We start from the raw sequence: 27,654 nt of genomic DNA, 5'->3' as shown, positions 1-27,654 counted from the left end.
GCTGGAGAGTGTTCAGAGAAGGGCAATGAAGCTGGTGAAGGGTTTGGAGCACAAGTCTTATGAGGAGCGGCTGAGGGAACTGGGATTGTTTAGCCTGGAGAAGAGGAGGCTGAGGGGAGACATTATGGCTCTCTACAACTACCTGAAAGGAGGTTGTAGTGAGGTGGGTGTTGTCTCTTCTCCCAAGTAACTAGTGATAGGACAAGAAGAAATGGCCTCAAGTTGCGTCAGGGGAGGTTTAGATTGAATATTAGAAAAAAATGTCTTCACGGAAAGAGTGGTCAAGCGTTGGAACAGGCTGCCCAGAGAGGTGGTGGAGTCCCCATCCCTGGAGGTGTTCAAAAAATGGGTAGATGTGGCACTTTGGGACATGGTTTAGTAGGCATGGTGGTGTTGGGTTGATGGTTGGACTGATGATCTTAGTGGTCCTTTCCAACCTTAATGATTCCTAGTTTTTACTTTCATTAAAAAATAATCCAGCTGCCAAGCCAGGAAACATGAAATTAATTATTAATCTACCCTTAATTGGTTTAGTGGTGGACATCCTAATGTTAAGTTAATGGTTGGACTGGATGATCTTAAAGATCTTTTCCAACCTAAGGGATTCTATGATTCCATGCTCCAGCCTGTGCTGCAGTGGGCCCTGAACTGCAGGATGGAGCACACCTGTTGATAAGGCAATGTGCTTGCAGGACTCCCCACATGGCATCTCAAATCAACTGCCCTCTGGCCTCTGCCACTGCAGCCCTCACTGTGGAAGCTGAGGCATCCCCACTGCCTCTTCCCCACCTTTCCACGCTCAGGGCCATCGGCACCATGGGTAGAGGTTTAGGAGCCCTGTTTTTTCAGGGAGCCTTCCCCTGCCCCACCATCCCTCGCCTGCCCCTAAGAAAGGGCATTTTATGAACAGAGGCTGTGGGAACCTCAGTTACTCAAGTGCCAGTACCTCCTTATAGGCAGCATGGAAGAAGTGATGCCAGTTATTTGCCATGTCGAGCCATTTCCAAGTTCTCTGCCTCCTGGGAAGAGGGAAGGGAGGCAGAGAAGTAGGAAGTTAATAAAGCAGGCTTGAAGCCTGAGTCCATCATTAAAACTCTTTGTGAACCATTTCTGTGGTTTGTTGAACTTTCCCTGTTTATAAAACCAAATGAATTTTCACGTTCCTGTCTCTGCTCAACGCAAGAAGCCTGGAAACCCCCAAATAAGATGATTCCCTCAGGGCATTTTCTGCCCCAGGTGGAATAAAATAAGTAGTAAATTCCTCAAACAAAGCTCATCTCACCAAACAAAATCTTCAATGCAGTTTTGCAAGCCCAAGGGGCTCAAATAATACATTTGCATTTTGCGTCTCCCTTTCAATCAACAGAAAAGGAGCCTGCGAATCCTTCTGAAACTGGCTGTCTCTAAAAGAGATTTCAGACAACACAGAGTACCGGTGCTGTGGCTCCAAGCACAGCTTTTCCCAGCAGAAATAGCTGTTAGGACCAAAACAAATGGAAAGGCAGAAGATTAAGTAACAGAAAACCCAAAGAAAAATCCATAGTGATGCAGAGATTGCAAGGAAGATGGAAGAAGAAATAAAAGAGACACCAGTGAGGCCAAAAAAAGATTAAGAGGCACAGACAGGCAGCAGGATGGCTGAGGAAGCCCAACCAGACAGGGGGAGAAAAGGCTACTGAAGTGGAGGGATCATCATCAGAGGCACCGGGAGCCCCCTGGAAGCGGGGCAGCCCCAACTGGCAAATCAGCCCCGTGCCACTAACTGGAGTGACAAGTGACTGGGGAGCACTGCCCAGATGAAGACCACAAATGCAGCAAACTAGAGAGACACTGGTGGTGCAAAACACGGGTGCAATTACCAGGGAGTGCACCCATGACCCTGTGAACAAGGTCCCACTCCCCATAGCTGGGGAAAGAGAAGCCCCTAAATTGTTGCTTTCTAACACTTCTGCCCCTTTCCTCCTCCTCCCCAGCCTCATTTTCTCTTAGTCCAGTTGATGTGTGCAGCTACTGGTTTAAGCATGCATCAGGAAGTAATTGGGGAAAAGAAAACCAGAAAGAGGAATATCGTTTAAAGAGTTCAAAGCTTAATCCTGCTGCATCCCATCTGGTTAGACTAGTTACCCCTGACAATACTGGTCCATTTGTAAATACACTGTGAAGGGTCAGTAGGATGACAAGTAGCAGAGCTGGCTTGGAGTTTTCTATCAAAATGTTCTCCTAACAGAAAACCCAGCTTCTGTAAGATAAAAGAGCAAAAAGTATTTTCTAGCCAAAGTGGAAAAATTGAGAGCAGGGTATGGGTATTTTTAGAGTCAGGCTGAATCAATACTATTCAGCATGCTGCAGCTAATTGAAATATTCCATTTTGGGCAATTTTGACATTAATTTGCGTCGGCATCAATGACCAAACACTCCGGGAAATTTCATTTCAAGTGCTTGAGGTTTGCTTCTCCAGGGATCAGATCCCACTTCTCACAAGACCGCCTGGCCTCTGGTTTTTAGCAAACCAATACCTGCTCTCATGGGAGAAGTGGTCAAGCCAGGAAGCTCAGCCTACAAGCACCCGACAACGTTAATAAAGTGCTTGAACTGCAGTTCCCATAGGGTATGGGGGGTGAGGCATGGTCAGGAAAACACCCATCCCAGCCCTAAGGCAACCTGTCGGATCTGAAACATCAAAACATCGCTGATATTACAAACTGCATCACAGCCTTCAAGACTTCCCATGTGAATCAAAACACTGGTTTTGGCTTTTCATCTGGGCTTGAAATTTTTGAAACAGCTGAACTCCCTGCATGTAAGTAGAATTTTGAGGAATTTAACAAATGCCTACTTGTAATTAGTGAGGTTTCAATTGTACCAGCTTTCAACAGATGTCATGGTTAAAAGCAATCTGTACCAGTGTCTGCTGATGGGTATATAACCATCTATAACTTATGAATAGATAGCATGCTCATGAAAGCTCATTCATTAATGTTTTATAAGCTATCTTTAAAAATTACCCGTAATATAAAGAGCTAGAGGACAGATTTTTGTGAAGGAACTCCTGGCGGAGGCTCAGCAGTGATGGGAAAAATGAGTTTACAAATTTCAAAGCTGTTTTACTTAGCCTGACATTTGAGGTTTCAACTTCAAGGTGAGCAGCGTGGGATTCACTCAGTAGGTGCCGGGAAAGAGCGGCGCAGGCAGGGCGAGGGAAAGGTGCAGGCAGGGGAGAGCCAGCAGCACCTCTGCCTGGCATCTGATTTGGGCTAATTCTCCAGTCCAGCCAAGGTCTGGGCTGGCTCACCTAACCTTAACATAAAGCTAAAGCTGCCCTTTGGCAAGGTGTAAAAACAGGTCTCATTTATCCCTCTCAAAGCCCCAGTGAAAAACTCTAAGGAACTGCAAAGAGGTATGGGGATCATGGTTTTAAAATAATTAAAAGCCTTTAGGCAGGGAAGACAGAGGTTTACAGCAAATTTAATTAGCATAGGCTTGAGGAAAAGTCATTACCTTGCTACCCGTCCCTGTGCACATGCTCTCTGGAGAGCTGGTGCCACATCAGCATGCTAACCTCTGAACAAAGGTCCCCTCGTACGCGATTTAGGAAACAAATCCTCGCACAGACCAAAGCGATAACCTGCATGGCAGGCGGCAAGGGCGCAGCAGCAGCAGCAACAGCGAGTATGTGATGGGAAGCGAAAGGGCAGCAGCGGGGAAGGTAGCGCAGGGCTGCAGGCACGAGGGCTGCTGACACTCCCCCGCAGCTGGCAGAGCTGGGGCGCAGAGGGTGAGAGGCTGCTGCCCAGGGCTGCCTGTGCCTCTGCAGGCGGGCAGGGGCAGGCAGCCACACATCAACGTGAGGGTGAGCGTCTACGTGTCAAGGCATGCTCAGGATGCATTTGCTTATGCAGTGTTAGATCTAAGCAAGTGAAGCACTGTGGGCAGGACAGGGTAGGAGCGCGCAGCTGGGCAAACGGCTGCATGCAGAGGGGTGCGTGGGTGTAGCAGGAGTGGCAGCACTGACATTTTTTCATGCATGAAAATCCTTGATTGCTGCTGGACCTGTAACTCAGCAGACAGCATTTCAGTGTCCATACCTGGCACTCTAACAGCTTTTCTAAATTTTTTATAGAAGTCATGTATTATTTGCATTTCTCTCCCTCCACACGGAGTTCCTTCCTCCCCCCCAGATGGCAGGCGGTGCTGGGGGTGTCTCTGCCTCCCTTCCTCGAAGGGCTCTCCGAGCTCACCCAGCCTCAACAGAGGCTCCAGCAGGATGCAGAGGAGGGCTGCAGAGCCCGTCATGAACTAACAGGCTTTTATCTTCTCCTGACAGCTCCCAGAGGCTGGGAAGGCAAGGCTGGTGGCAGTGCTCTCTGTGCTGGGACAGCTGGAGCCTGCACGCCCAGGAACACAAACCCAGGCAGAGGGCAAGCAGCACGGCCAGCCAGGGCTGGCCAGAGCTCCCCTGTGCTACAGCAGACCAGCTGTGCTGCTCGTGGGTCGTTATACCATAAACAGCCAAACAGCTGAAGCATTTTCTTTTCTTTAAAAGAGTATTAAAAAATCGAAGGGGGAAGGTCTCTTGTCCAGGTTAAAACTCATACAAGCCAAGTCCTTGCCCAGAGTGAATTGTGCAGAGGCCAAATCTGAAAATTGGTTTTGTTGCAAAAAATGCTGACAACTGTCCTTAGTGAGAGCACCTCAAATAATGCTAATGTAATCAGTCAGCTCAGCCACAAGGGACTGAACAGTCCCCGGGTGAAAGGCATGGGGATGGGGACAAGTGGAGTGTCAAACACAGCAAAGACACTTTTTAGTGCTTTTCCCTGGACTACTTCACGCAGGTACCGGCCCCGGGATATTTAAGCACAGCAAGAGGACTGCAGCCTTTGCCAACAGCCTCAGCGCTCACCACCTTACCCAGCATCAGCAGGGAGAGCCAAAACCAGGACTAGGACTCCAAGGCTAACGAGAGAGAGCGACCCCGTTCCCAGGAGCCTCAGTGCCATGGCGTCAGCACGCGGTGACCAGCAAGCAAGCCTCCAAAACCTGCCAGGGTGGGCACAGAGGGGAAGGAGAGAAGGGAAAAGAGATTTTATTTCCTAGAAGGAAAGGCTTAGTTCAGTTTTTCCCAGCAGTTCATCCATGTTAGCCAGCAGTCAGTATTTCTGGGGTCCTGTATTTGAAGTCCCTGAGACCGCCCCCCCCCCAGGGACCAAAGGCAGCAGCATCCCCTGCAGCACTGCTGGCCCTGGGGAAGTCACAGCATGGGGTCAGAGCCAGGTGTGTACATACACATACAAACCCTCACCCCATCTTCACAGCACATCCAGCAGCTCCCCAGGTGCTTCAGCACCTGGCAGCAAGTGCATAGCTCCATTTCCAAAATGACCCCACTGGTTCTTCTTCCACCCACTGCTTCCTCCTCCTCCTCACACTGTACTCTCTCAGTCACCGCCCTCCCCTTGCAGCAGTTCCCAGCTGCCCCCACTACCTGTGCTGCCTTGGGGACACCCACACAGCAGAACCACTTGCAATGTCTCAAGATCCATTTTTTCCAGACATCTTTTTCTGGACAGTTAGGCCTTCATTTCATTCTGGTAACGACACTGCCAGAAATTATTATTAAGTTTGGACACTGAGGCCCAAGGTAGTGGGAGTGTTTGACTGTACTGCACTTAGCGTGCTCAGATTTTTCATTAATGCTCAGTTTTACTTTTATTGTGATGTTATTGCACATTTAACTGCCTTCCCCTTTTATGTATCTCATTATGTTGATGCACCTTGGAACAGCACTGCCAAGCAACAGCCTGTATAAATACAGCTTGTCGTGATGTCTCCCCAGCACACCACCTCATATGTCTGGTACACACGGGATTCAGCCCAGCAGAGGCTCAGCACTGCGGCAGCCAGGGACAACCGGCCAGTGTGAGCCCCGGAAGCCACAAATGAAGGTTCACTTCAGTAACAGCCCACAGAAGCCAGGGCAAGATGTTGTTGGCCAGCCAAATCTGACCTCTGGATTTCCCCGCTCAATAGGCACCAACATTGCAGAGCCTCAGGCAGCTCCTTCCAGCAATGAAAGAGATGCTGGGCTGAAAGTCAAACCCCAGCACCTGAACGGCATTTCTCAGCTAGCGGAGGGTGCCCCAGGATGAAGGGGGCAGGTGAGCTACGCAAGTGCTACCAAGGAGCAGGGGTTTCTGCACACAGACACGGGAGACAAGAACCCCCCGCAGAAATCCCATGCAGAGAGAGCAGGGAGCTCAGCTCAGCAGGATGGAAACACCTGGAGATCATGTAGATCACGTATGTGCAGCGATGTGTATCTGGCTACCCTTGCCAGATGACTGGAAGAGGACAAGGGGCACAAGGCCAGGCTGGGTCATGTGTTATGCCACAATTGTGCATTTAGCTACCCCGGTTGCCCCACAACACTTTGGCCCTACAGTCTTTGTGGATGCTGTGCCTGATCCTTACTTTTTAGCTCAGTACAGCTCTAGGATGACATGAGCTGCCATGCAGGCAGAAAAGCCAGACACTACAAGTCCTTATCCACCCACATCAGCTTTTGTCCTGGCAAGATATTCACTAATGGCAGGCACAGGAAAAAAAAAAGAGCGTTGGGCCCTAGCATTGCCTCGCATAGAGGATAATTCAGACCTGTGTTACCTTTATCCTCCTCCCCATCCCTCACTGAAAATCCTTGCAAATATCAGTGCATGGATTAATTTTGTGCATGTGAGCACTCGCCCGTGTCCTCGAGCCTTATTTAATCAGGATACTACCTAGGGAAGCACAACCTTCACACCAAAGGAGCACAGGCTTACCAGAGGCTGCAGGAGTGTTCTGGCATGGGCATACCTACACCTCTGGTGAGACAAGCCCTGATTCGGGATGGCTCCTCTGGCTCCTGCCACCCTCCAGCTGAGAAGGGACACACAGTCTTGGAAATTCAAGTATTTGCTGATGAAGCACAAATGAAGAGGCTGAACATCTGTTCTGTGGGAAATTCCAACAGTTAGGGGAGATTCGTTCCAAATCACAAGGACAACTAAAATGTTGATGTTTCTTACAAGGCAGATTCAAAACTCCTTCAATTAGCAGCTCCTCAACAGATTTCCTTTCAACTTTTCCTTTCATTTCACTTAAACTTGCATACTATATGATAGGATTTAATTGATTTTTTTTTCCTAAGGCAATTTCAAACACTAGCCAAAAGCAAAAAAAAAAAAAAAACATTGCTGGCTTCCCTCTCCCCTCCCACACGACCATTGAAAAATTTCATTGAAATCAACACTTTCCCATTCAACTGCTGATTTCAATAAATGGTTTGTTTTTGCAGAATTTGCACTGCCAGCAGTTTTTGACCAGGGATATCCACACAAACAGGGACCCTTTGGTTTTGCAGCAGGTGCCTCCTGGCTCTGCAGGAACTGTTCTGACTCCTCCAGAATATTTTGAACCACCTTTATTAATTTGGTGAGACCATGGGCTGGGGAGATTACACACCAAAGATGGGACAGAGCAGCTAAAGAGGACCAGAAAGGTAATTCAGAAAGAGATAGGGTCAGGAACAGTGACAAAAGCCAGAAGCACTTACACCTTCCATGTAGGTGTGTATAAGACATGCTTGTCTGTACCAAGAAGCTCTAAACAACTGCATTTCCAGCAAAGCTTGTTCATACAGTTTTCCTTCAATATTATATGGAGATGAAAGGCTAATTTTCTACTTTGGATAGTTCTGTTGAGGAAGGTGCTAGCCAAGGATAACATGGCTGCTTGAATAAAGTTAAATATGTGCTTATGTCTCATTTTAAGCATCAGAACCAGTTCTATATACCCGCAACCAGGAGAAAAGTCTGTTTTCACTACTTGCTCAAGTGATTACTTTGCCAGCCACAGCTCAGTTTGCTGGCGCAGAGAATGCCCCCAAAATGGGGTGTGAGAGTACGTGGATGGCTGGTTTGCTATGGCTGCACTTACAGACTCACGAAGGACAACACAAGCTAAATGCATGAAAAATAGCTTGGCACTATTTTCTACCACTTTTCTTTGGTTCTTGTATTGTATTTTTCCTGCGGAGCTGGATAGAAGAGGCTGTGTGGCATCTTCCTTGCTCTTTGGCTCCTTTACACTTAGAGATGGATTGAGAAGCAGACCAGGTCCTGAGGATTGTGGCTGACATTCCCGATTAACACAGGTACTTTAACTGTTGGTGATGAACCCTGGTAGCCTTGTGACATTGAGCCAGGGCTGGCCAGGCAGTGCAGGGGGAGCAGCAGAAAGAACCCCTTCCACTGCTGGTACTCATCACCCTATTGCCGGGCAGGAAACCTGACTCTGGAGGATGCAAGAAGGCTTTTGCCGAGGAGGAGGTTTCGCTTCATACAGTTTAAGGGATCTTCCAAAGCTCCCCGTAGACAGAACCTAGTGTGGTCCCCACGGCACAACAGCTCCCAGCATTACCTCTCCCCTTTCCTGGGGCTCTTGCTAGCCCAGGCCCAGCACCAACCAAAGGGACACACAAAATCTCAGCTGGTGCAAGTCCTTTATAAGCCAAATATCTACTGGCCACACAACCTCTCTAGTAACAAGGTTTCTGGCCTGGCAGGTTCGTAAAACCAGTCCTGGTTTCAACAGCCCAGTAACTGAGCTCCTCAGATTTTAGCACAAAAGAGTTGCTCTTGGAGAGGACTGCCTGCCCCACAGCAGTTACTGCTCGCAGCAGAGCAGGCAGGAAGGGGTCCCTCAGTGCACAGCACCATCTCGAGCAAAGGAAAGGAATGGAAACATCCATCCACAAATGTGCCTCAGGAAAAGTAACACTGGGGCGCCTCCAGCCCGAACTGGTGCTGTTCTTGAAGAAGGTGCTTAAACAAAATGCTATTCAGCTGTCACTTCCCACTCAGAAAGGCTCTGAAACAGTCAACGTCTTGATCTGAATACCTGCAGGGATCCCTGGAGGGAGAATGCAGACAACTTGCATTTAACTGCATGTAACCGAGTGAGGGTTTAATGTTAATTGGATGGTAATAGTCTCAAAAAGAAAAAAAACCCAAATCTCTTACCAGGTCTCACTGAAAGGAAACTGCATAGTATCCATGAAGAAAAAAGCAGAATGCAAAGATTTCTAAGCTCAGAAAAGAGTGGTACAACTCCTTAGACTGACCCCTCTTTCACATAAGTTAAAAGAACACCACTCTATCATTTCTGGTTCTTGTCTATGCGTATGCAAGATGGAGCCTATAGGGATGGTACATGTTCAAAGCAGCTCTGCACTTCCTTCCTCCACCTGTCCATTGCTCATTTCTTAATGGCACAGTTAGCAAATGCATTCATCACTAATTCTGCAGTTGCTGGTAACCTCCACAGCTGAATTAAATGCAGATTTTCTAAGGAGCCCTGCTAACACTTTGCAGCTGGAATCCAGCAATACTTGAAGTTTACAATTCTGTGCACTCTAGATTTTGGCAGGTCTTTCTATAACCACATACCTAAGGGCATCATAAACATACCCACTCCTCTCCAGCACACACAGTCTGTCCAATCTCCAGAGCACCATAGCATAACACTCCTGAGAAATACAGCCTTCCTGTTGGATATACAGTTTTGGAAAGAGGAATTGGAAGAGCTCCCTTCTCCCCAAGACGGCAATGTGCTCCAGCCCCTGCTTGTACTGAGGTGGGTTTGGGAACCAAAAAAGTGCTGGTATCTTCCAGATCAGCAAGGTACCCTAGTAACTGTGTTAACACTGGGTATCTCCTGACTTGGCATACTGAGCCTGATCTTTTCAGAAATCCTTATTCTAGAAACCATTATATATTCTGAAATGCCTTCCTAGGAAAGAGTGATTAGCACAGGCTTACTGCTGACAAGGGGAAGACAGAGCTCCGGAGGTGGAGACTGAAAGGTAAAGCTTGCAAAAAAACCTGGGAGAACAGCCCAGACAGGGGAAGACTGCAAGCATCAGAAAGGGAACGAAGACAGAAGAGGCCCACAAACCTACCGGGGTACATTTGTGAGAGTCACATCAGTATCTCTCTCAAATTACTGCCTCCTTGGAACATGCACAGCCAAGGGAACAATTTGATTCACTTAACAATAGTCTTACCATGCAGGCAGCATTCATGAAGCAGCCCAAAGGACATACTTGCCCCATCACTGCACCCAGAGATGCTGTGTACCTGCAGTGTACTTAGGTCAGCACGCCCACGTGCCATGCACCTACACCAGGGGCATCAGCTGAAGGAGTGCTGAGCACTTACAGCCCTCACTCAGCCCACAGCCCCCAGGACCTGCAGCTGCTCCACATCTTTGCCAAGTCAGGTATCTCAGAGAGGGGTGTGCAGTGAGGAGCTGATGCTGGGAAGCCAGCTGGAAAACAGACTGGGAAGTAGAAGCAGCCTCAGTCCAAAAGCCCAGATACAAGCACTTCCATGCAGGGAGAAAAGGGTGACCTAGACCCAGTGGGTGCCAAGCACATCCACCCACCTGCACAGTAGCACAGCACTATAGGTGACCTCACACCACCTGCATATTTACCCCCAAAGTCAGGTGCACCTGCACACCACAAGAAGCTCCTTAAAGCCCTTCCTCGTTGCACTGGAACCTCTGCAAAACAGGTCCCAGGCATCAGGGGAGGTCCTTCGACACCTCTCAAGGATTCCAAAATTGTCCAAACTGCATGGGCTGTGCTCTGCCAAACCATTCTCGATCCTCTGTGAGCACACCAGCCTTGTGGTGCTCACTGCTCTGCCTCTTCTAGCGTTTCTTTGGGTAAAGCTCCAAGCTCTCTCTGCAGAGACAGGCAGCCAGCAAGCACTCAGTGCAGCAGCAGCAGTGGTAAATGCAGGCGATGCACATGCTGCCCTGTGTCCCTGTTGGGGAGGTTTTGCTTCAGTTCTCAATCACTTCAGCTAAAAAGGTCCCTTGGAATAAAACTATCTTTTTATTTGAGGGCAGAGGCAGCAATGAGTAGACGTGGTTCATCTGGAAGCCTGGAAATGATGGAATAAGACACAGTGGTGTTTCACAAGACCCTTTGTCCTACTGGTTGTTTGCATCCCTTTGTTCTGAAATGAGCTAACTGGGATGTGCGCATACACTGCACAACGCGGGCAGAGACACCCAAACCAGTGCGTACTGGAAGCAGTCCAGCCCTGCCAGCATCGCGCTCTACCTGCACCAGCCAGCGCAGAGGGAAGGCTTGGTTTGTTAGCCTGGACTGAGGGGAGTGCTCTGCTTCCACCATCTGAGATAGCCTGGATTTCTCCGACCTGCCTCTCAGTTTAGTGCTGTTTTGTGCCATATAGATGCTGCTGAAGGCCAGAAGCTACTACAGCATTTTATAGAAATCGGAGAACAAGAAACAGGCAGCACTACCTCCGCCTACCTGAATCAAACTTGCTGTTTACCATCTACTTAGAGAAACAGCACTGGCTCACAGCAAGAGGCACATGGCAGAGGAATCACACAGTCTTTGACTCACAGGCATGAAAATGTTGGTGCTTACCTACCCGAGAGGCACACATTGGCTTGTCCCCACAACCACACACACCGCACAAGCCATAAACAACCTTCCCATGAATCTGCCACACACATAACGTACAAGGCACTTGTGATGGTTACTAAATGTGCTGTCTGCAGCTGTGCAAGAGATGCCAGCAGAAGAGGACACTCGGAACCAGAGGCACAAGGCAAATAAATTAAAGGTTCAGATCAACAGGGAAATCTTGGGAGCAAGCCCTAAAGTGGATCTCTTCTGTAGAAAGCCGGTAACAGAGAAACAAGCTCTGTGCGCAACTCCCAACCCAGCTTTAATTTTTCAAAACGAGAAGCCACTTGACAGTTTTTCCTCATCAAAACAAAATTAATCCCAGTATTACATCTCTCTAACTCAAAAACACATCCAGAGGGACTGTAGAGTGATTCACACCCACAACCGCTACAGGAAACCGTTTGCACTCCAAGTGTAACAAGCCAACACTGATTCACCCACATAATTACAGGCAGACACTGATTCACAGCTACTGCAACTGCAGACAGACTGACTCACAATCAAAGCAACTGCAGACAGACTCAGGCTCAGAAGCACAACTGGAAATACAACCATGCTGACAATACCCACAGTCTGCAATCATATGTACACACAAATCCTTGGAAAACTAACTAGCACCCTAACCAATGCAAACATGGCTAGCCAACCACTGCGCTTTTTGCTGGTGCTCTTGACCTTCACCCCACAGCCATCTTTCCTTCACCAATGGTACAATATCCACACCTCAGCAATTGTCGCTTCCCTGAGAGGCCTTGCACCTGCTAAGCACGACTGTCAAAGCCTGAAGCCAGGAGCAGAGCCTATGGTGCATATTCAGACACAAGATGCATACGGGCACAGTAAGTGTATATGGTGCAAGACATCAATGTACATCCACTTTGATACCGTGTGTCTGTGCACTGACTGCACTGACTTAATGTTTCAAGAATATAAGTAAATGCAAGCAAGTATAATACATTTAGCCCACGGGCAAACATGGCAAAAGACTCACCACTGGGCAAAAGCTTGAAAGGCAGGATTATTTACTACACTCTCTGGCTGGGTATGTAATTATGTCAGCTTTCAGCCTGGGTATTGTGCTACTTTTTGTAAACAGTTGGCAGGAATACTCCTACTGAGATAAGGGGCTGGGCTGCTTCTTCAGTGTTGAGAAGAGCAGGCTGAAGAGGACAAGGTCTATGTAGAGAAAAAGAAACTGAGGTGAAAGAATGGATTAAGCAGGAAAAGACGGAGTAGCTGAGAGTGAAGGGGTACAGGCGGGAGCCTACAGACAAAGAAGAAAGGGGAAAGGAGAAAGAACAGAAAGAGGAAAGCTGCATGATGCAGACCTTTGATGAGAAGCTCCAGAAGCGAGGAAAAGCAGCAGCCTCCCAGTGCTGAGCGTGTCTCACAGTGGTGCAGAGAATGCAACTATGCATACCCACGCGCTGAGCTCTGCTGCATGCTTCGAACCAGGAGGATATTCCAGGGGAAAGGATGCAGCCTCCAGCCAAGCATGTACCATGGGGCCCAGATGCAGCCACAACCCCTCCAGCTGCTCAGGGGTCTCTCGGAAAAGAGCAGGAGAGTTGGGCTCACGCGCTCCTGCCTCTGTGCCTGTGTGTGCACGCGCTGCGGGGCACCCAGCCACCACAGGCGCAGGCTGACGGGCAGGCCGGCAAACTCCACTGAAACAGCATCACCTCAAAACAGCCTGAAATCCTGTATCGTCCAGGGTAAAGAGAAAGTTAAGAGACAGACTACAGAAAGGAGAGGACTTGCCTGAACCACACGTAGCATCTTCGAGTTGCAGGCTGGACCTGCCTCACCACCTGTTATTTTTCTTCTTCACACTTCCCACAAGGAAGCGAAGAGGACCAAGAGGTAAGGGAGCAAACCTGCTCTGCTGCTGCCATCAGAACAACTCAGGTGAGCAGCCATTCAGAGCTGCTCTTCCTGGCCAGCCCACCACAGCAGGAGTCTCACCAGAGGGTCCCGGTACTCCGTTTCTGTCTGAGGACGCTGCTGCATTTGCAGCCAGCCAGCAGCAAATTCAGGGGAGAGACTACGGATGCAATTGGCCAGGGAAATGAACTATTTGTTCAATTATACTTCTCTTGTCCAGACGAGAATCGTTCTGGCAGAAGGCAGAGTGAGGAACAATGGATAAGTGTTGCAGTGGGAACTGTCTAATGCTTAATTGCATTATGCTACTCCTTTTTAATGATCCATATCTCAGTCCTAGTAACTCTGGGGGGAGGAGGAAAGATCTGGAGCTCTTTTCCCTCTCCTCCCATACCAGCTTCAGAGACTGCAGCCCCCAAAAGTCCTTTCCCTCCCCCCTTTCCTCCCCACCCCGACACGGCATCAGTGTCCATTAGGCCTGGCTTGCAGGATTCAGGGGGAAATTTGACTTTGCTTTACTACACCGTTCTCCCCGCTCAGCCCTTCCCCTGCATTCACCGTCTAGCTCTCGGAGCGGGGCTCAGTATTGTCCTCGCCCAGACGTTTTCCATCGCAGCCGCTTACAGCTCTCCCCGCTCTCCAGCCGGCAGTGCCGGGCAGGCTGGAGCCCCGGGGGTCCCCAGCGGGGGGGGGGGGGGGGGGGGGGTGTCCCCAGCGTGGGGGGGTCCCCGGCACGGCTCGGGCGGCCGCTCCGCTCCGCAGCCACACGCTCCGGAGTTGCTCCGACCCCGCGGCCGCCCTCCCAAGCCCCCCTGCCCGGGGGATGCGAGCAGGGCAGAGCCCCCTTCCCCCGCGGGGCCGCTGCTCCCCCTGTTGTTCACCGGCCCGTAAACAATAGCCGGGGGGCGGCGCGGCACCCGAGAGCCCCATCCGCGGCCGGGGCCTCGCACTGCCCCCCGCACTGCCCCCGCACTGCCCCGCGCCCCCCAGCCCCAGCCCCCGGCCGGGCGGCTCTCCGCCACTCGGAGCAGCCGCCGGGAGGCGCGGAGCGGAGAGAGGAGACCCGGGGGGAGCAGGGACGCGCCCCGCCGCCCCCCGCCCGCACTCACCGCCGCGCCGCCCGCCCCAGCGGGGGGCAGCCGGAGCCCGCTCCGCTCCGCTCCGCTCCGCCGGGCTGCGCGCCCCCGAGCCCGCTGTGCCGCCCGGCCGGGGCTGCCAGCCGCCGCCTGCGCGCTCCTCCGGCCGCGGCGAGGGAGGCAGGGAGGGAGGGAGGGAGAGAGGGAGGGAAGCAGCATCCCCCCGCCTTCCTCCTCCTCCTCCCCGCGCCCCGGAGGAGGGTTTACCCACCCGCTTTGTGCGGAGCTGCCCTCCCCGCAGCGCGGGCGGCGGGGACGGGGCGCTGCCGCCCTCCCTGCCCCGGGCTGGGGCCACCACCTCAAGCGATGCCCCGGGGCCCTCCGCCAAACCCCGGCCTCGCAGCACCGCGGCAGCCCCCGCCATCCTTTCCGCGCAGGAGGATGAGCAGAGCAAGGCTGGCTGCTCCCAACGTCTACCTGTTGAAGGGGGGAGCTCCCCAAGGCGGTGGTGCTCCTCAAGGAGGTGGCCAGCACCCCAAGGGGTGCGCTGCGCCCCAGCTCCTGCCAACCTGCCTCCTCGCTGCAAGGCCTGGCCGAATCCCGGGTCTGCCGGCAGGGCAGGGAAGTTTGGCTCGTAACTTGGAATTGCCGAGGTTTATATCGCAATAAAATGGCACAGAGAGGAAAACAAATGTGGAGAAGGGGGCGGGAGGAAGAGAGGTTAAAACGCAGCAAGGATTAGGCAGTGAAAACACGGACCGATTCAGCGTGGCAGCGCGGGGACCCCAGAAGACGGGCGATGCGTGATGTGCTGGACAGACCTGGCTGGGCTTTGGAGGTTTTGCGGAGCCGCGACAGTGAAGCTGGGAAGGCAAAAGCTGACAGTAAGGCGCACTCAAAATATATTGTCCCTGCAGAGCTCTCCTTGTTAAACACGCGCTGCAAGACTCAGCCGCAGCTGTGACTCCAAGGTACATAACCATTCCTCCATCACTGGGGATGCGGGAAGAGATAAAGGATCATAACTGCAGGCATTACTGACCACCCCAAAATTCCATCAAAATACTCTTGGTTTTGAATACTTAAAATAACATGCCAACATACTTCAGGACAAGGGCCCTCAAGGAATGACTGATTAAATCCAGTTTAACTGTCAGTTCTCTGCATTTTGATATCAGAAAATGACCCTGTTCTTGCTTCCAGGAGAAAGTTAGGGGCAATCACTCACCCCTCCAGACTACAGCCTTCCTGACTTTGGTGAGATGGAGCATTTATCATGACCTGTTTCTGGACAGTAGGAAGAGAACATAGGCTCTCTTTCAAAGCAAAATTTCAGCTCCCTGTGATCTGAGCATGGTCTTTACTAATCCAGGTATCCAGACTTGTATCTGTTAGCAGCAGTTCAAATGCCAGTAGAGTTCTGCTTTCCTCTGCTGGATAGGGGCCATAGGCAAGTCTTGATAAGTCCCACAAGTTCTGAAGACCAACATCTTGAGCAAAAACTGAGCTTGCTGCAACACAGTGCCCCCACAATCAAATCTGACACCTCCTAGACCAGAGGAGGAAGAGTCCTTAGTGTTACTGCAACACTTGGCTCTCTTACAGGAACTTTGTGGCTACCACAAACCATATGTAATCAAGATAGGTTTCTCCAACCCTCAACACCCCATCCAACCCACGCCGATGGAGATTAAATACTCACAGGACAATTCTGAAGCATCGGCAACCAGGCATTCGAGTTACTGTTTTCTGATCTCTGAAAGATATTTTGCCTGAGCTGCAGGGAGCTTACTTTTGAGTAAGTGGAGAGCTAACATTTTAATTGACTGCTCATACATGAATGACAGCAACCAGTACATGGTGTGGGGCTGTTCCCATTTTAAAAAGTCTGTTTCTCCATTGAATTCCTCCTGCCATAATCTACAGCATCACTCAAGAGCTGTATGTGCATGCTAGCAGAGGAGCTTTTTTGCTGGTCTCCACAACTGGGGCAAATCATAGGATCATAGGAAAATTCAGCATTGGAAGAGATTTCAGGACATCATCTAGTCCAACCTCCTACTCAAAGCATGGTCAGCTAAGGAAGAGCCCCATGAGCAACACAAGTTGGCTATACTTATTCACACTGAATTTCTGCTTACAACTAAGTTTCCTCTAAGGCACATCTTCTGTTCCTGATTTATATGTTTGTGAACACAAGAGTGTTGGTGAGGGAACAGGGAAGAGCTCAGAGCGGAGTCCCAAGGCACAGCCATTTACTTGGCTAAAAGCCCCAAGGATCTGGTCCACCATCTTCCCACTGGAACATGACACTCCATTGGAGAATATCACTGAGATGACCGTGCCCAGAGGTGGGACCAGACACAGGACCTGGCTAACTCAAGAACATTGGTTGCCTGGAGGCTGAGAGCAGAAGAGGCCCTAATACTTGCTCTTCCTCCTTTCCAAACTGACTCAGCTGCTGGCATGAACTGCCTTGGATATGATAACAGGCATGAAACAGAATCAGCGAGACAAGCATATCCGGAGACAGAAATGACTCAGGATTTTAAATGGCTCATATTGAAGAACATTCCAAGATTTACAGATTTAAGTAGTGCTAACAATAGCCACAGACAACAGAAACCATGCTTCTCTTGAGGCCTGTTCATCCATGAGCAACAGCCGTAGACTTCCCCAGGAGCAACATATCTCACTCCGCTCTGAGATGCCTTCTCCGAAGACTGCCTCCTCTGCTCAGAGGTCTCCTCTGACACTGCCAGCAGCCTGAAATAGTCTTGGGCACAATGTGCTTTACAGCAAAAGTTTTTCCAAGAATCTAAAATTCAGATGAAATCCCTCCCCTTGTAGCCACACCAAGTTCTCCTTACAAAGGTGGGGGAAGTGGCCATAATTGGGTCAGACAGGAAAGAAAGCACAAGGTAAGAAATTACAAGGGTGTAACCACATGAACAGTGAGTTGCTAAGAGCACAGCAAGAGATACAGCACCTAAAAAGCACCCTAAATGAAGAAGTCAGTGGACATGTACATTGCAACCCTTTCCGCCCCTCCAGATGTGCTGCTCCACACCATATCAGCTCATGCAGAGCCAGCACCTGTGCACCACAGCAAGACCTGCTTCTAGCTGCCAAACAGCAATAATCAAAACCTCCACCAGTCAAATCCTTCCTGAATTCAGAGGCCACACCAGACAGACTCCAAAGCTTTGCATGATCTGTCCCCGTTATGGTTTGGCTGCAACAATAAGGGCTGGCTGGCTCCCCCCACCAGCTAGCCCTGCAGAGACATCAAGGGAGGCCCTGTTAATGATGGAGGCAGTGGAACTCCTCTTTCACACCTGCCAGTGCCGAAAGCCAACTGGCCCGTAAGGGAGGGGAGTACACCTACCATCTGGCTAGTGCACAATGACAGCGTTGAAACACAAGGGCTATTCAGCAGTAGCACAGGGTGGCTTTGAACAACAGGGGATGCTGTTGGGGGGGAGAGACTTTGGCTGGGGAAGAAGGCATTAGCTAGCTCAAGAAGTCCAGCTTTAGACAACCTTTTCTTTGGGGGGGCAGAGGTAGTGTTATCAATAGCTGCCATTAGCTAGCTGGAATTGTCTTGATCTCTGCTCTGTTCAGAAGGAAAAGTAACCCTCCACTAAGAGCATCAGTCTCTGTGGATACATCCATCAATTTAGGAGACATAAAACCATCTTGTGAAACCTGTAAGCAATTGTCTTTTAATGCATCACTCCATCATAAGGCTTTTTATTTCCTTCTTGAAATATATAACACCCCCACCACCACCACCCTGCTCTCTTTTACCTGCTGGAACACCTGCCTGAACTCTGGCACACTCCAGGAGGAGACGGCTTTGAGGCAAAACCCTTCTTACGGTAATCAAGGTTAAAATACGGCTGCCACCATATTACTTCTCAAGATGGAAGTACAGCAGCCTGGGAATATCTTGCTAATAATTAGCTAAGCCTTTGCCTCCCATCACCCTGCTCAACTAGTCAGAATAAAAGTACGCTTAGTTTTAGGTCCATGCTACAGTGCCCTTGAACTGAATGGGACTGCAGTCTTAACCCTTACTATAGCAAAGCAAGGAGGGTGCTTCCTGAAAATGCAGACTGGAGCAAGAGCTCAGGGATGTGTAGCACAGCTCCAGTACACCCACCTCTTTGGAGGCAAGTCCATTCCATCCCCATTCATCCTACCCAATACCCATACTCAGTATCCAAGGGAGCTGGCTGCAGTTATGTTGCGATGGCTGGGATGGAGGACCGAGTCAGGCAACAAATGACCTTCCCCAGTGTTGAAAGGCAGAAGGGCAGCACGCCAAGGGAGACATGCCCTGGTAACGCACAGCTCCCCAGGGGCACTGGGTGGTGCAGACCTGCTCTGAGGCTGAAGGCTTATCAGCACAGGGAAGACACGGCAGTTTGAAAGGTCCTGACCACTCTGTGTGCAGGCACCCACCCTGGTATGGAACAGGGCATATTTTCTACACACATAAGCTAACTCTGAACACAGCAGAGTCCTTCACACCAGTCCTGTGTGAGGTGGCCTCTGCAAGCTGACACGCACATCCACTTTGAGGCCCTCCCATGCCGCTGGGGGAAGCAGCCAGCCTACAGCCACTAAGCAGACAGGTGGTTGATGCAGGCAGGAGACCAGAGCAAAAGATACACTGGCTGCACAGGGATCCAACCCCTTCCCTGAAAGCTGCTGGTCCCCCTCACTGCCAAGGAGCACCATGCTGACACCCCCCTCCCAAAGAGCTGGGCGAAGGGGGATCTTTTCTCCCATCACCCGTTCCTTTCTCAAAGCACCCAGGGCCATCTCAACAGCCCTACAGACCCTACTCCTGCCCCACTCTCCTGGTGCTACCCTGTTCTCACTCTCCATCCCCACCGGGCCAGCTGCCCCTTCTCCCCACCCACCTGCTCCTTGTAACCGTAGCAGCGTCAGAGCTGGCTGCTGCTTGGTGCTTTATTAGCCCATCTCCATGGCAACTCGCCTACAGCTTAACTCAGAGAGACCCCTACCTCACCTCGGCCATAAATAAGCCACCTGCCTGCGTCCTCGGTCAGAGATGGAGGTCACCGCGCATCCTGCACGGTACTGGGAGCTTTGCTGCCACCTTCCCAGCTTCCCTGCTGCGGCTGTGCCATGCAGGCAGCAGGCACGGCAAAACTGCTCTTTGCCCTCTGTGGCACCATGTTTGCACCTCTCAAGCAAAGTCTAACAGTCATCCAAAGAAACAGTGTCAAAAAGCTGGTGGTTTTCCCAGTTTGCAGGCAAACTGGAGGCACCCCTACAAACCAGTGATGAGCTGGTACTCTTCTTCTTTTGGGCAGGAGCAGAGTCCTGGGCCAGCCCGCAGCAGACAGACATAGCACTGGGCTGAGGCAGAAAAGCAGCATCTCCTTCCCCCATGGTAAGGCAGCTCCCTCCCCTCCTTGTCCACGGTGAAGCCCTCAAAGCCTACCAGGAAGGAACAAAGAGCCACCTAAAATGCTGTGCTGTCGCTGGTATCAAGAAAGAGCTCAAGAGCAACCTTTCCCCGAGTACGGTTCAAAGGCAATGCTCCCCTTCAAAGTGCACTCTCATCAGGACTGTCCTTTGGGCACCACCTTACCAGTAAACCCACTGGCTGCTACCTCACGTACTGGCAAGTGAAAAGTAGGTGACTGCTAAGAATCTGCTGGTCCCCACAAAAGCAGACTTTCCCACACACCTTTTCGCTGTGGCACTGGGAAGGGGCTGCAGGACGTGCTGCTCTTTTCACACTCTCAAACACACAGCAAAAATGTGTTCTTGCTGCTGAAATTCTCCACCTCTAAACCTTAGAGTTAGGAAATGGAGAGAGATTTTTCTCTGCATCCCACATGTTCTGCAGTTTGTCAATTCATCCATACATCTCAAGCACCTGATAATGTTGGCACTGGAAAGGAAGCACCATCTTTAGAAGCTGTTGGGGCATTGCAGGGCTGGGCTGGTGGGAAGAAGAAGGTGATGGGCTAAGCCAGTGTCATGAAATGGCTCACTTGAGGTCACAGACACAATCCATGACAAAACAAACAGGTCTAACATGCACTGGTGGAAAAGATTGTAATTTTTCCTCATCTTTCCACATTCCCTGAGAGGTACTGAGCTACATATATAATCCCTAGGGATGCTTGAGGCACAATGCAGCATTTCTATACAAGATCACATAATACTTGCTGCTTTAGATAAGGGTTCCAGTATATCTGGCGTTTTACTCATAGCTTAGACATGCCAAAGGAAATCCAGAATTAGGCATTGGGATAGCTATGCATCTTCATTTTACATAGATGCTCAACATGTATACCCACACAACAACTCAAAGAGCTAAAAACCCCTTCTTGCAGGACACTGCAGAGCTCGAGGTCTGTGTCTCAGGACATCCTGGCAAAGCAAAGAGCTGGAGCCTTGTTTCTATGACAAAACACGTCCATCCAAATCTCCAGAAGCCAGGTCCAGCTACATGGAGAAGTACCAGAGCTCTGTTAGCAGGGATAGCTGTCTCGAATTTCAAAAACTATATACTGGCAGCGGAACAAATTCATAAAAGCTAATGGGCCTGAAAGAGACTTTATTTGTCCTGCAGTCCCTTGGCAAGGGCAAAAATAAACCTGGAGAGAAAGACCTGTTCATGTACTCTTTCTTTTCTCTTCTGCAGTTAGAATAGCAGCATCAGTTCAAAAATCCCCCTGTGGAGTCATAAGGTTTTAGATGCCTCAGCATTTCTATTTCTAACATTGCGCATGCCTGTCAAGTCCGAATATGCTTAAGCCATTTAGGTACCTAACCCTCATCTAAATCAAGTGCTTAGGAAGGCTGGCTTTAAGAGTCCTGCTTGTTTGCTTTTCTGATCCAGGGTCCTTCTGGGTTTGTCTCTGCATCCACAAAGCTGTGAACACATTTTTTGTTTCAAAAGGAAGTGGAGAGTGGTATGAAGCCGAAACCTGGAACTTGAAACAGGGCCAAATATGAGGGGGTTCACACTAAAAACTGCAGGAGCTGAGAAGACTAGCTGAAGCGTTTGGAAAATGCCCTATGTTCATATTACATGGAATATGTTAATCCAGTTCTTCCCTCCCTCCAAATACCTTCCTCAGCTTGCTTTGTCAACTCAAAGGAGACCCTGGTCTCATCATAGCTTGATAAATTGAGCTCAGTTTACAGCTGCACACCAAACAGCAGTGAGCCTCCTGGCACAAAGATGTTGCTGAGCTTCAGGTGCAAAGGCCATTAGGAGAAGAAATCCCAAGGGAAGTATGAACTCTGATGCACTCAGGAACGTACCACATCTGGAGACTGACTGTACTTCCATGAAAACAGCAACTTTAGCATCCTCTCCATCAAGTTTTGGGGCCAGACTTGTTTAATATCTTTATCAAAGATCTGGATGAGGGGATTGAGTGCACCCTCAGTAAGTTTGCAGATGACACCAAACTGGGTGGGAGTGTCGATCTGCTCAAGGGTAGGAAGGCCCTGCAGAGAGACCTGGACAGGCTGGATCCATGGGCTGAGGCCAACTGTATGAGGTTTAACAAGGCCAAGTGCTGGGTCCTGCACTTCAGTCACAACAACCCCATGCAACACTACAGGCTTGGGGAAGAGTGGCTGGAAAGCTGCCTGTCAGAAAAGGACCTGGGGGTGCTGGTCGACAGCCGGCTGAACATGAGCCAGCAGTGTGCCCAGGTGGCCAAGAAGGCCAACAGCATCCTGGCTTGTATCAGGAATAGTGTGGTCAGCAGGAGCAGGGAGGTGATTGTGTCCCTGTACTTGGTGCTGGTGAGGCTGCACCTGGAATACTGTGTCCAGTTTTGGGCCCCTCACTACAAGAAAGACATTGAGGTGCTGGAGCGTGTCCAGAGAAGGGCAACGAAGCTGGTGAAGGGTGTGGAGCACAGGTCTTATGAGGAGCGGCTGAGGGAACTGGGGTTGTTTAGCCTAGAGAAGAGGAGGCTGAGGGGAGACCTTATTGCTCTCTACAACTGCCTGAAAGGAGGTTGTAGTGAGGTGGGTGTTGGTCTCTTCTCCAATGTAGTTAGCGATAGAACGAGAGGAAATGGGCTCAAGCTGCGCCAGGGGAGGTTTAGGTTGGAAATTAGGAAAAATGTCTTCACGGAAAGGGTAGTCAAGCATTGGAACAGGCTGCCCAGAGAGGTGGTGGAGTCACCATTCCTGGAAGTGTTCAAAAAACGGGTAGATGTGGCACTTCGGGACATGGTTTAGTCTAGTCTACCCTTGATTGGTTTAGTGTGGACTTGGTAGTGTAGGTTAATGGTTGGACTGGATGATCTTAAAGTTCTTTTCTAACCTAAACGATTCTATGATTCTAATCAGGATAGTTAGCCCTGCAATACGGTTGTAGCTAGAGCCTGTCAGCAGGAGAGCAGAAGTTTCCTTAAGACTTCAGCTGAACCTGCTACTTCAACAAGAGCTCTAAATGTCACCACATTGCCTGTGCTATGGTCCCTGAAAGGATTCATATCCTGTCATGTTTGGTAAACTTTACAGGGACCACAGGAAGCTAAGGGACAGGCAACTGCCTAACACTGAGTGGATCTCATCAGCTCTAATTAGCTGAAACAAAACAGCAGAGACCCAGGTAATGAGAGCTCTTCATAATATTACAGTGAGTGGTGGCCACGGGAGGCAGGACACTCCAGCTGCTGGCTCCTGGAGGCACCTGTGTGGGAAGCTGAGGCTGAGCCAGAAGCTCAGTAGTTAATGAAAGGAGGAACTGCTCAGAAATAGTTTATGTATTAGCCTTGTCCTTGCCTGTGGTGAAGCACAAAAAAAGGGGCAATTCAAAACCCAAGGGTTGTCTCCCTGTCACTCACACAGCTTCTCATGCATACACCAACTGCACAGCTGGTGCTGGGGAGGAAGCATGCTGGAGGACTGGCTTATCCATCAGTCCAGGCCCTCTTTATCCCTAATTTCATTAGGATTGGTGGTGACCCCCACTCTTAGAAACACCTTCAGACACATGCATTGGAAACCACTATGCCAGCTGCCTGCCAGAATTGGGCCAACAGTGAGGCAGACAGACATTAGGCTATGGGTCCCAGGGCAGGCAGCTGGGACTCCTTCCTGGCACAGTGCTTTGGAGAATCCAGCTGTAGTTGTGCCTATAAATGTACCACCAATAGTCAATGCTCTCCAAGGGCATGCCTGCTTCAGGAGGGTTTTTTAGTGTAAACAGATCAGAGACAAGCAGCAAGAGAAGTTGTGCATTTGATGATAGGAAGGCACACAGCAGACCAAAGCAGCTATGCATGGGAGGAAGAGCCACAGGGCACAGAGACAGGCAGATGTTCTGCCGCTGCTATCAGGTGTCTGGTAATGGGACGTGGAGCCTCTGGAAATGCAGTCAGCCTCAGCCAAATAGGAAGACACAGGCCCAGGGAAACAAAGGACACTCAAGATGAGAAAAGAGTTGCTGTAACTGCCCCCAAACCAGCAATACTCGTAGCAGGCCAAGTTGCATGACCCAGAACAGCCCTACACAGAGGGAAGACCTGAGTCTGGTTGGGCTGTGATGAGCATCACTGCTTCCACTCAGCCCCATATCCCAAAGCACACCAGCCTTCAATACTGGGAAATCTGAAATGGCAACTTTTCCTAGGTCTTCTCCCTCCTACACCAGCTGAAAACAGTCAGAACAAGACAGGCCTACAATGGCTTGGTCAAACACCTGCCAAAGATTCAGGTTAGTTATTTCCTTCATATGCCTCCCTTGTCCCAGGTCCTGGGCTATTCAGGTGACTTGAAAGCAGCAGCCAGTCTGAGCCAGGGTCCTGGCTCTGAGTTACCCCCTGTGCTGATACACTTTACCTGCAGGGCTGGACTTGGGCCCCAGCTGTTAGAGGGCACCAGCTGCAGCATCTGAGCATCAAACTTCGCAGGATTTACCAGAGCAACCTTTATTTTGTTCCAACTGATAGGAAGGGAGATGATAACAATTAGCAGGATCCATTCTGCTTTTCCCAGTCCAGCCAGCCCCACCATTAGGGAGGAGAGTTCCTCCTGCCTAGGAGCCACTGCACATGCCACCCTCTTGATTTGTAATTAGTGGAATAAGAATGCTCAGTCAGCTGGGAAATCTGCCTGAGTAAATGACATCCTCAAGTGCTTTCTAATCCGAGGAAGATAGCCTCTCACTTCACTGCTAATGGGCTGCAGTGGGGAGGCACCAAAATTTCTTCTGTGGACCCACATGCATCCAGGAACACTTCTTTAGCTAATTCTCCCCAGGATCCATGCCAGCAGCCCCAGCCAGTCACCTGGGAGAACCTGCTAGGTCCTGCCAAAAGTTTGTGTCAGTAATTAAAGTGCCTCAGTCTCACAGCATTTGCTCCCTCCTCAAGGCATCAAGAGCATATACTGTTTAGGGAATGGTCCAGGAAGAAAGGACTCTTGGGTCAAGGAATATAGGAGCTACAGAAAGCCTAGAGGCAGGTTCAAGGACAGCTTCAGTGCTATTTCCATGGTCAGGACTTTAGAAGTGAAAGAACAGAGGTTACAAGTCGAGACAGAAGCTGCACAGCACCTGGCAAATCACACACTGGAATATTAACTAAAATAACCCTCTGCCTCATCTCTTTTAAATTCAGATGCACAGGGGAATCCATCAAGGTAATTTATGGTGTGTAGCTGCTGATATGCCAATCAAAGGAAGCCCAGTGTAACAAGTGTGTTAAAAGAGACCTCATTGATCATTATCTCCACAAACACAGGCTTAATTCCTTCAATCCCAGTTAATCAGGCTACTTTGTTACATTTCTTATACAAAAGGGTAAGCGATCAGTGGGAAGCATTATGCATTAGATATGCAACCCCCAGATAGCTTCCCTTGTCTGGAGGGAGGCTGTGGAGGTGGTGTTTAGTAGGGCACATGTTCTGGAGCAAATCTGAAAGGTCCCCAGCCAGAGGTTTTCAATAGGACATTTTTTTCTTTCATAAGTGGAAATTTCTCCCCATACAAACCCACCAGATTTTGATGAAAACCTGACAATTTGCAGATGCAGAGATGATAATTAGGAAGGCAGAAAGAAAAGAAAGAGCTTTGCTAAATTCCAGGAGCCCACAATCAGCTTTCACAGAGGGAGCAGGCTCACACATTTTGCCAGGAGCAGCAGAGCAGACCTTGCTCTGTGGATTGCAGATCTGGAGCCATCCAAGGTGCCAGGAGCTGCAGCAGGAAAAGTACCACTACAGCAGCTTCTCTTTCCACCTTCTGTTTAACAGCACAAGTAGAGGTCTCTTTTCCCAAGTCTGATATATTTTTGTTCTTGAAAAGAAAGCCATTCTGACCAGATTGGGAGGGACCTTTTCACGTGGACTGATGTGCTATTGCATTACTGTAAGCTGTAACATCATGGCAAGCTGAAAAGTGTTGAGAGAGCAGGCGGGAATGCATGGATCAGGACTAGATCTGGTCTTATTCAATATAATAATTACTGATCTGGAGGAGGGAATAAGCAGCACAGTAAGTTTGAAGAGGATCTGAAACAGAGGAACTGCCAATAACAAAACTGAAAAAAAGCATATAAAGAGGAGGGGAAAAAAAAATCAGGTGAGAAGAAAGCAGAACCCATCAGCAAAGGAAAAGACACTAAAGAGAGGCTGGGGCGGGGGGGGGAGGAGGTTCAACCCTACCTCACCCCAGAAGTCCCTTGCTTATCTCTACCTTTCTCCACAAAGCCACAGCAGCCCTCAGGTAGAAAGGGCTTTGGCACACTGTTGTAGGAAGACAAGTCCTCCCAAGTCTTTTACTTCAGCACTATTAGGAAGGAATGATGGAAGGTTTGTCCCCAGATAAGATGGGAAACTTTTGCCCACTTTTAGCAGAGGCCCATTTTGGGAACCTGCAAAGATTCATCTAAATTCAAGTCTCTTGCTGCAGGGCACGACAATAAAGCACAGCATCACAGACTTGCACAGACCAGCACAAGATACTTGCAAAACTTCACCCCTTCCTAAGAATGAAAATGTGGGGCTTTGGGTTTTTTTGTGGGGGTTTCTCTGAGAAGTTTAAAAGCTACAAAAAGCTTTTAGTGAAGCAGTGTTCAGATGCCAAGGAAGCCAGGGATTGGCATGCTGCAGAAAAGCTTTTACTAGCAGCAGGATAACTGGATGAAGCTGCAACCTCTCCAGGACAGACATATACTCAGAGAGCCCAATGACTACCCTCAGAGAGGCACAGACACAGACCCGTCTATCAAGTTGCAAAACAAAAGGGCAAACTCCCTTTCCCTGCCCTAACAGTGGCTGCATTTCCAGCTTTGCTATGGCTGCTTTAAGGTTGCTACACATCATAAACTTCTTTAATGGAGGTTACTTTGTTGAACATTATATCTCCATCCAAAGGTGATGTTTCAGCTGGCCTGTCCTGGAATAACTAAGAGAATGACATCACCACTAATTAATCAGCCTCTGTCCTGGGCATTTCTAAAATCCCCTGAATTCAAAGCACAGCAGTTAATCGCGTATTCCAGCAGGAATTGCCACCTTCCTTTTCTCTTGCATTCCTCTCCCATTTCTTGCTCACACACATGCTCTGTAGCTGTGTTGCTGAGCCAACTCAAGCATTTATCCACATGGAAAATGATCACATGGTATTGCTTAAAGTCCATATTTGCCTTGCTCATCATCATCCCTGACAGAGTGTTGACCAACATCAGTATTAACAGAAGCAGAAATGCAAAGGACAAAGAAACAAAGGTTTCCCATACTGCTACAGAGAGCTGGACTCCACTCATCCCCCAAGAAACCTTTGTGAATGCCCTTCAGAAAGCAAGGGCATAAGCACATACTGAACATGCATAGTAGGAATTCCAGATTAAAAGGGACAAAAGGGAGTTCAGCGGCTGGCAGCTCTACCTGTCAAGTCAGGGATGTTGGGACTGGCTGGGGAGGTAGGAACAACTGAGACAAGGCCACATTGGCCAAATGCTGGGCTGAAGACATAGGAACCTGGACCATAAACAGCAACCAAAGCATGTGGGGAGGGGACCAAAGTCCATAAATACTGCTATGGCCACAAGTGTCTGCTGCCAAAGTGTCTGTGAAGCCTCTCCAGAAGAAATACCCCCAAGGCTGTAGAGTCAAGCA

At 49.7% G+C, this 27,654-nt stretch overlaps 1 protein-coding gene across 2 annotated transcripts in view; it reads right to left on the bottom strand.

Moving 5' to 3' along the window:
• LOC104038998 (gamma-aminobutyric acid receptor subunit alpha-3-like) overlaps positions 1–14,703 on the bottom strand; it is a 72,000-nt gene extending 57,297 nt beyond the window's left edge. The window contains exons 1-3 of one of the 2 annotated variants that reach the window (XM_075720348.1): positions 14,626–14,703; positions 14,545–14,594; positions 4,912–5,040 (exon numbers count right to left, since the gene is read on the bottom strand). In XM_075720348.1, the coding sequence (XP_075576463.1) occupies positions 4,912–5,000 (89 nt within the window). In that variant the 5' untranslated portion in view covers positions 5,001–5,040; positions 14,545–14,594; positions 14,626–14,703. Of the gene's footprint in view, positions 1–4,911; positions 5,041–14,544; positions 14,595–14,625 lie in introns of those variants that run through there. The other variant, XM_075720347.1, reaches the window with a different exon arrangement.
• Between the last annotated feature and the right edge of the window lie 12,951 nt (positions 14,704–27,654).

The sequence above is a fragment of the Pelecanus crispus genome, chromosome 13 (assembly GCF_030463565.1).
Source record: "Pelecanus crispus isolate bPelCri1 chromosome 13, bPelCri1.pri, whole genome shotgun sequence".
NCBI lineage: Eukaryota > Metazoa > Chordata > Aves > Pelecaniformes > Pelecanidae > Pelecanus > Pelecanus crispus.
This window is presented reverse-complemented; position numbering and strand designations above follow the sequence as displayed.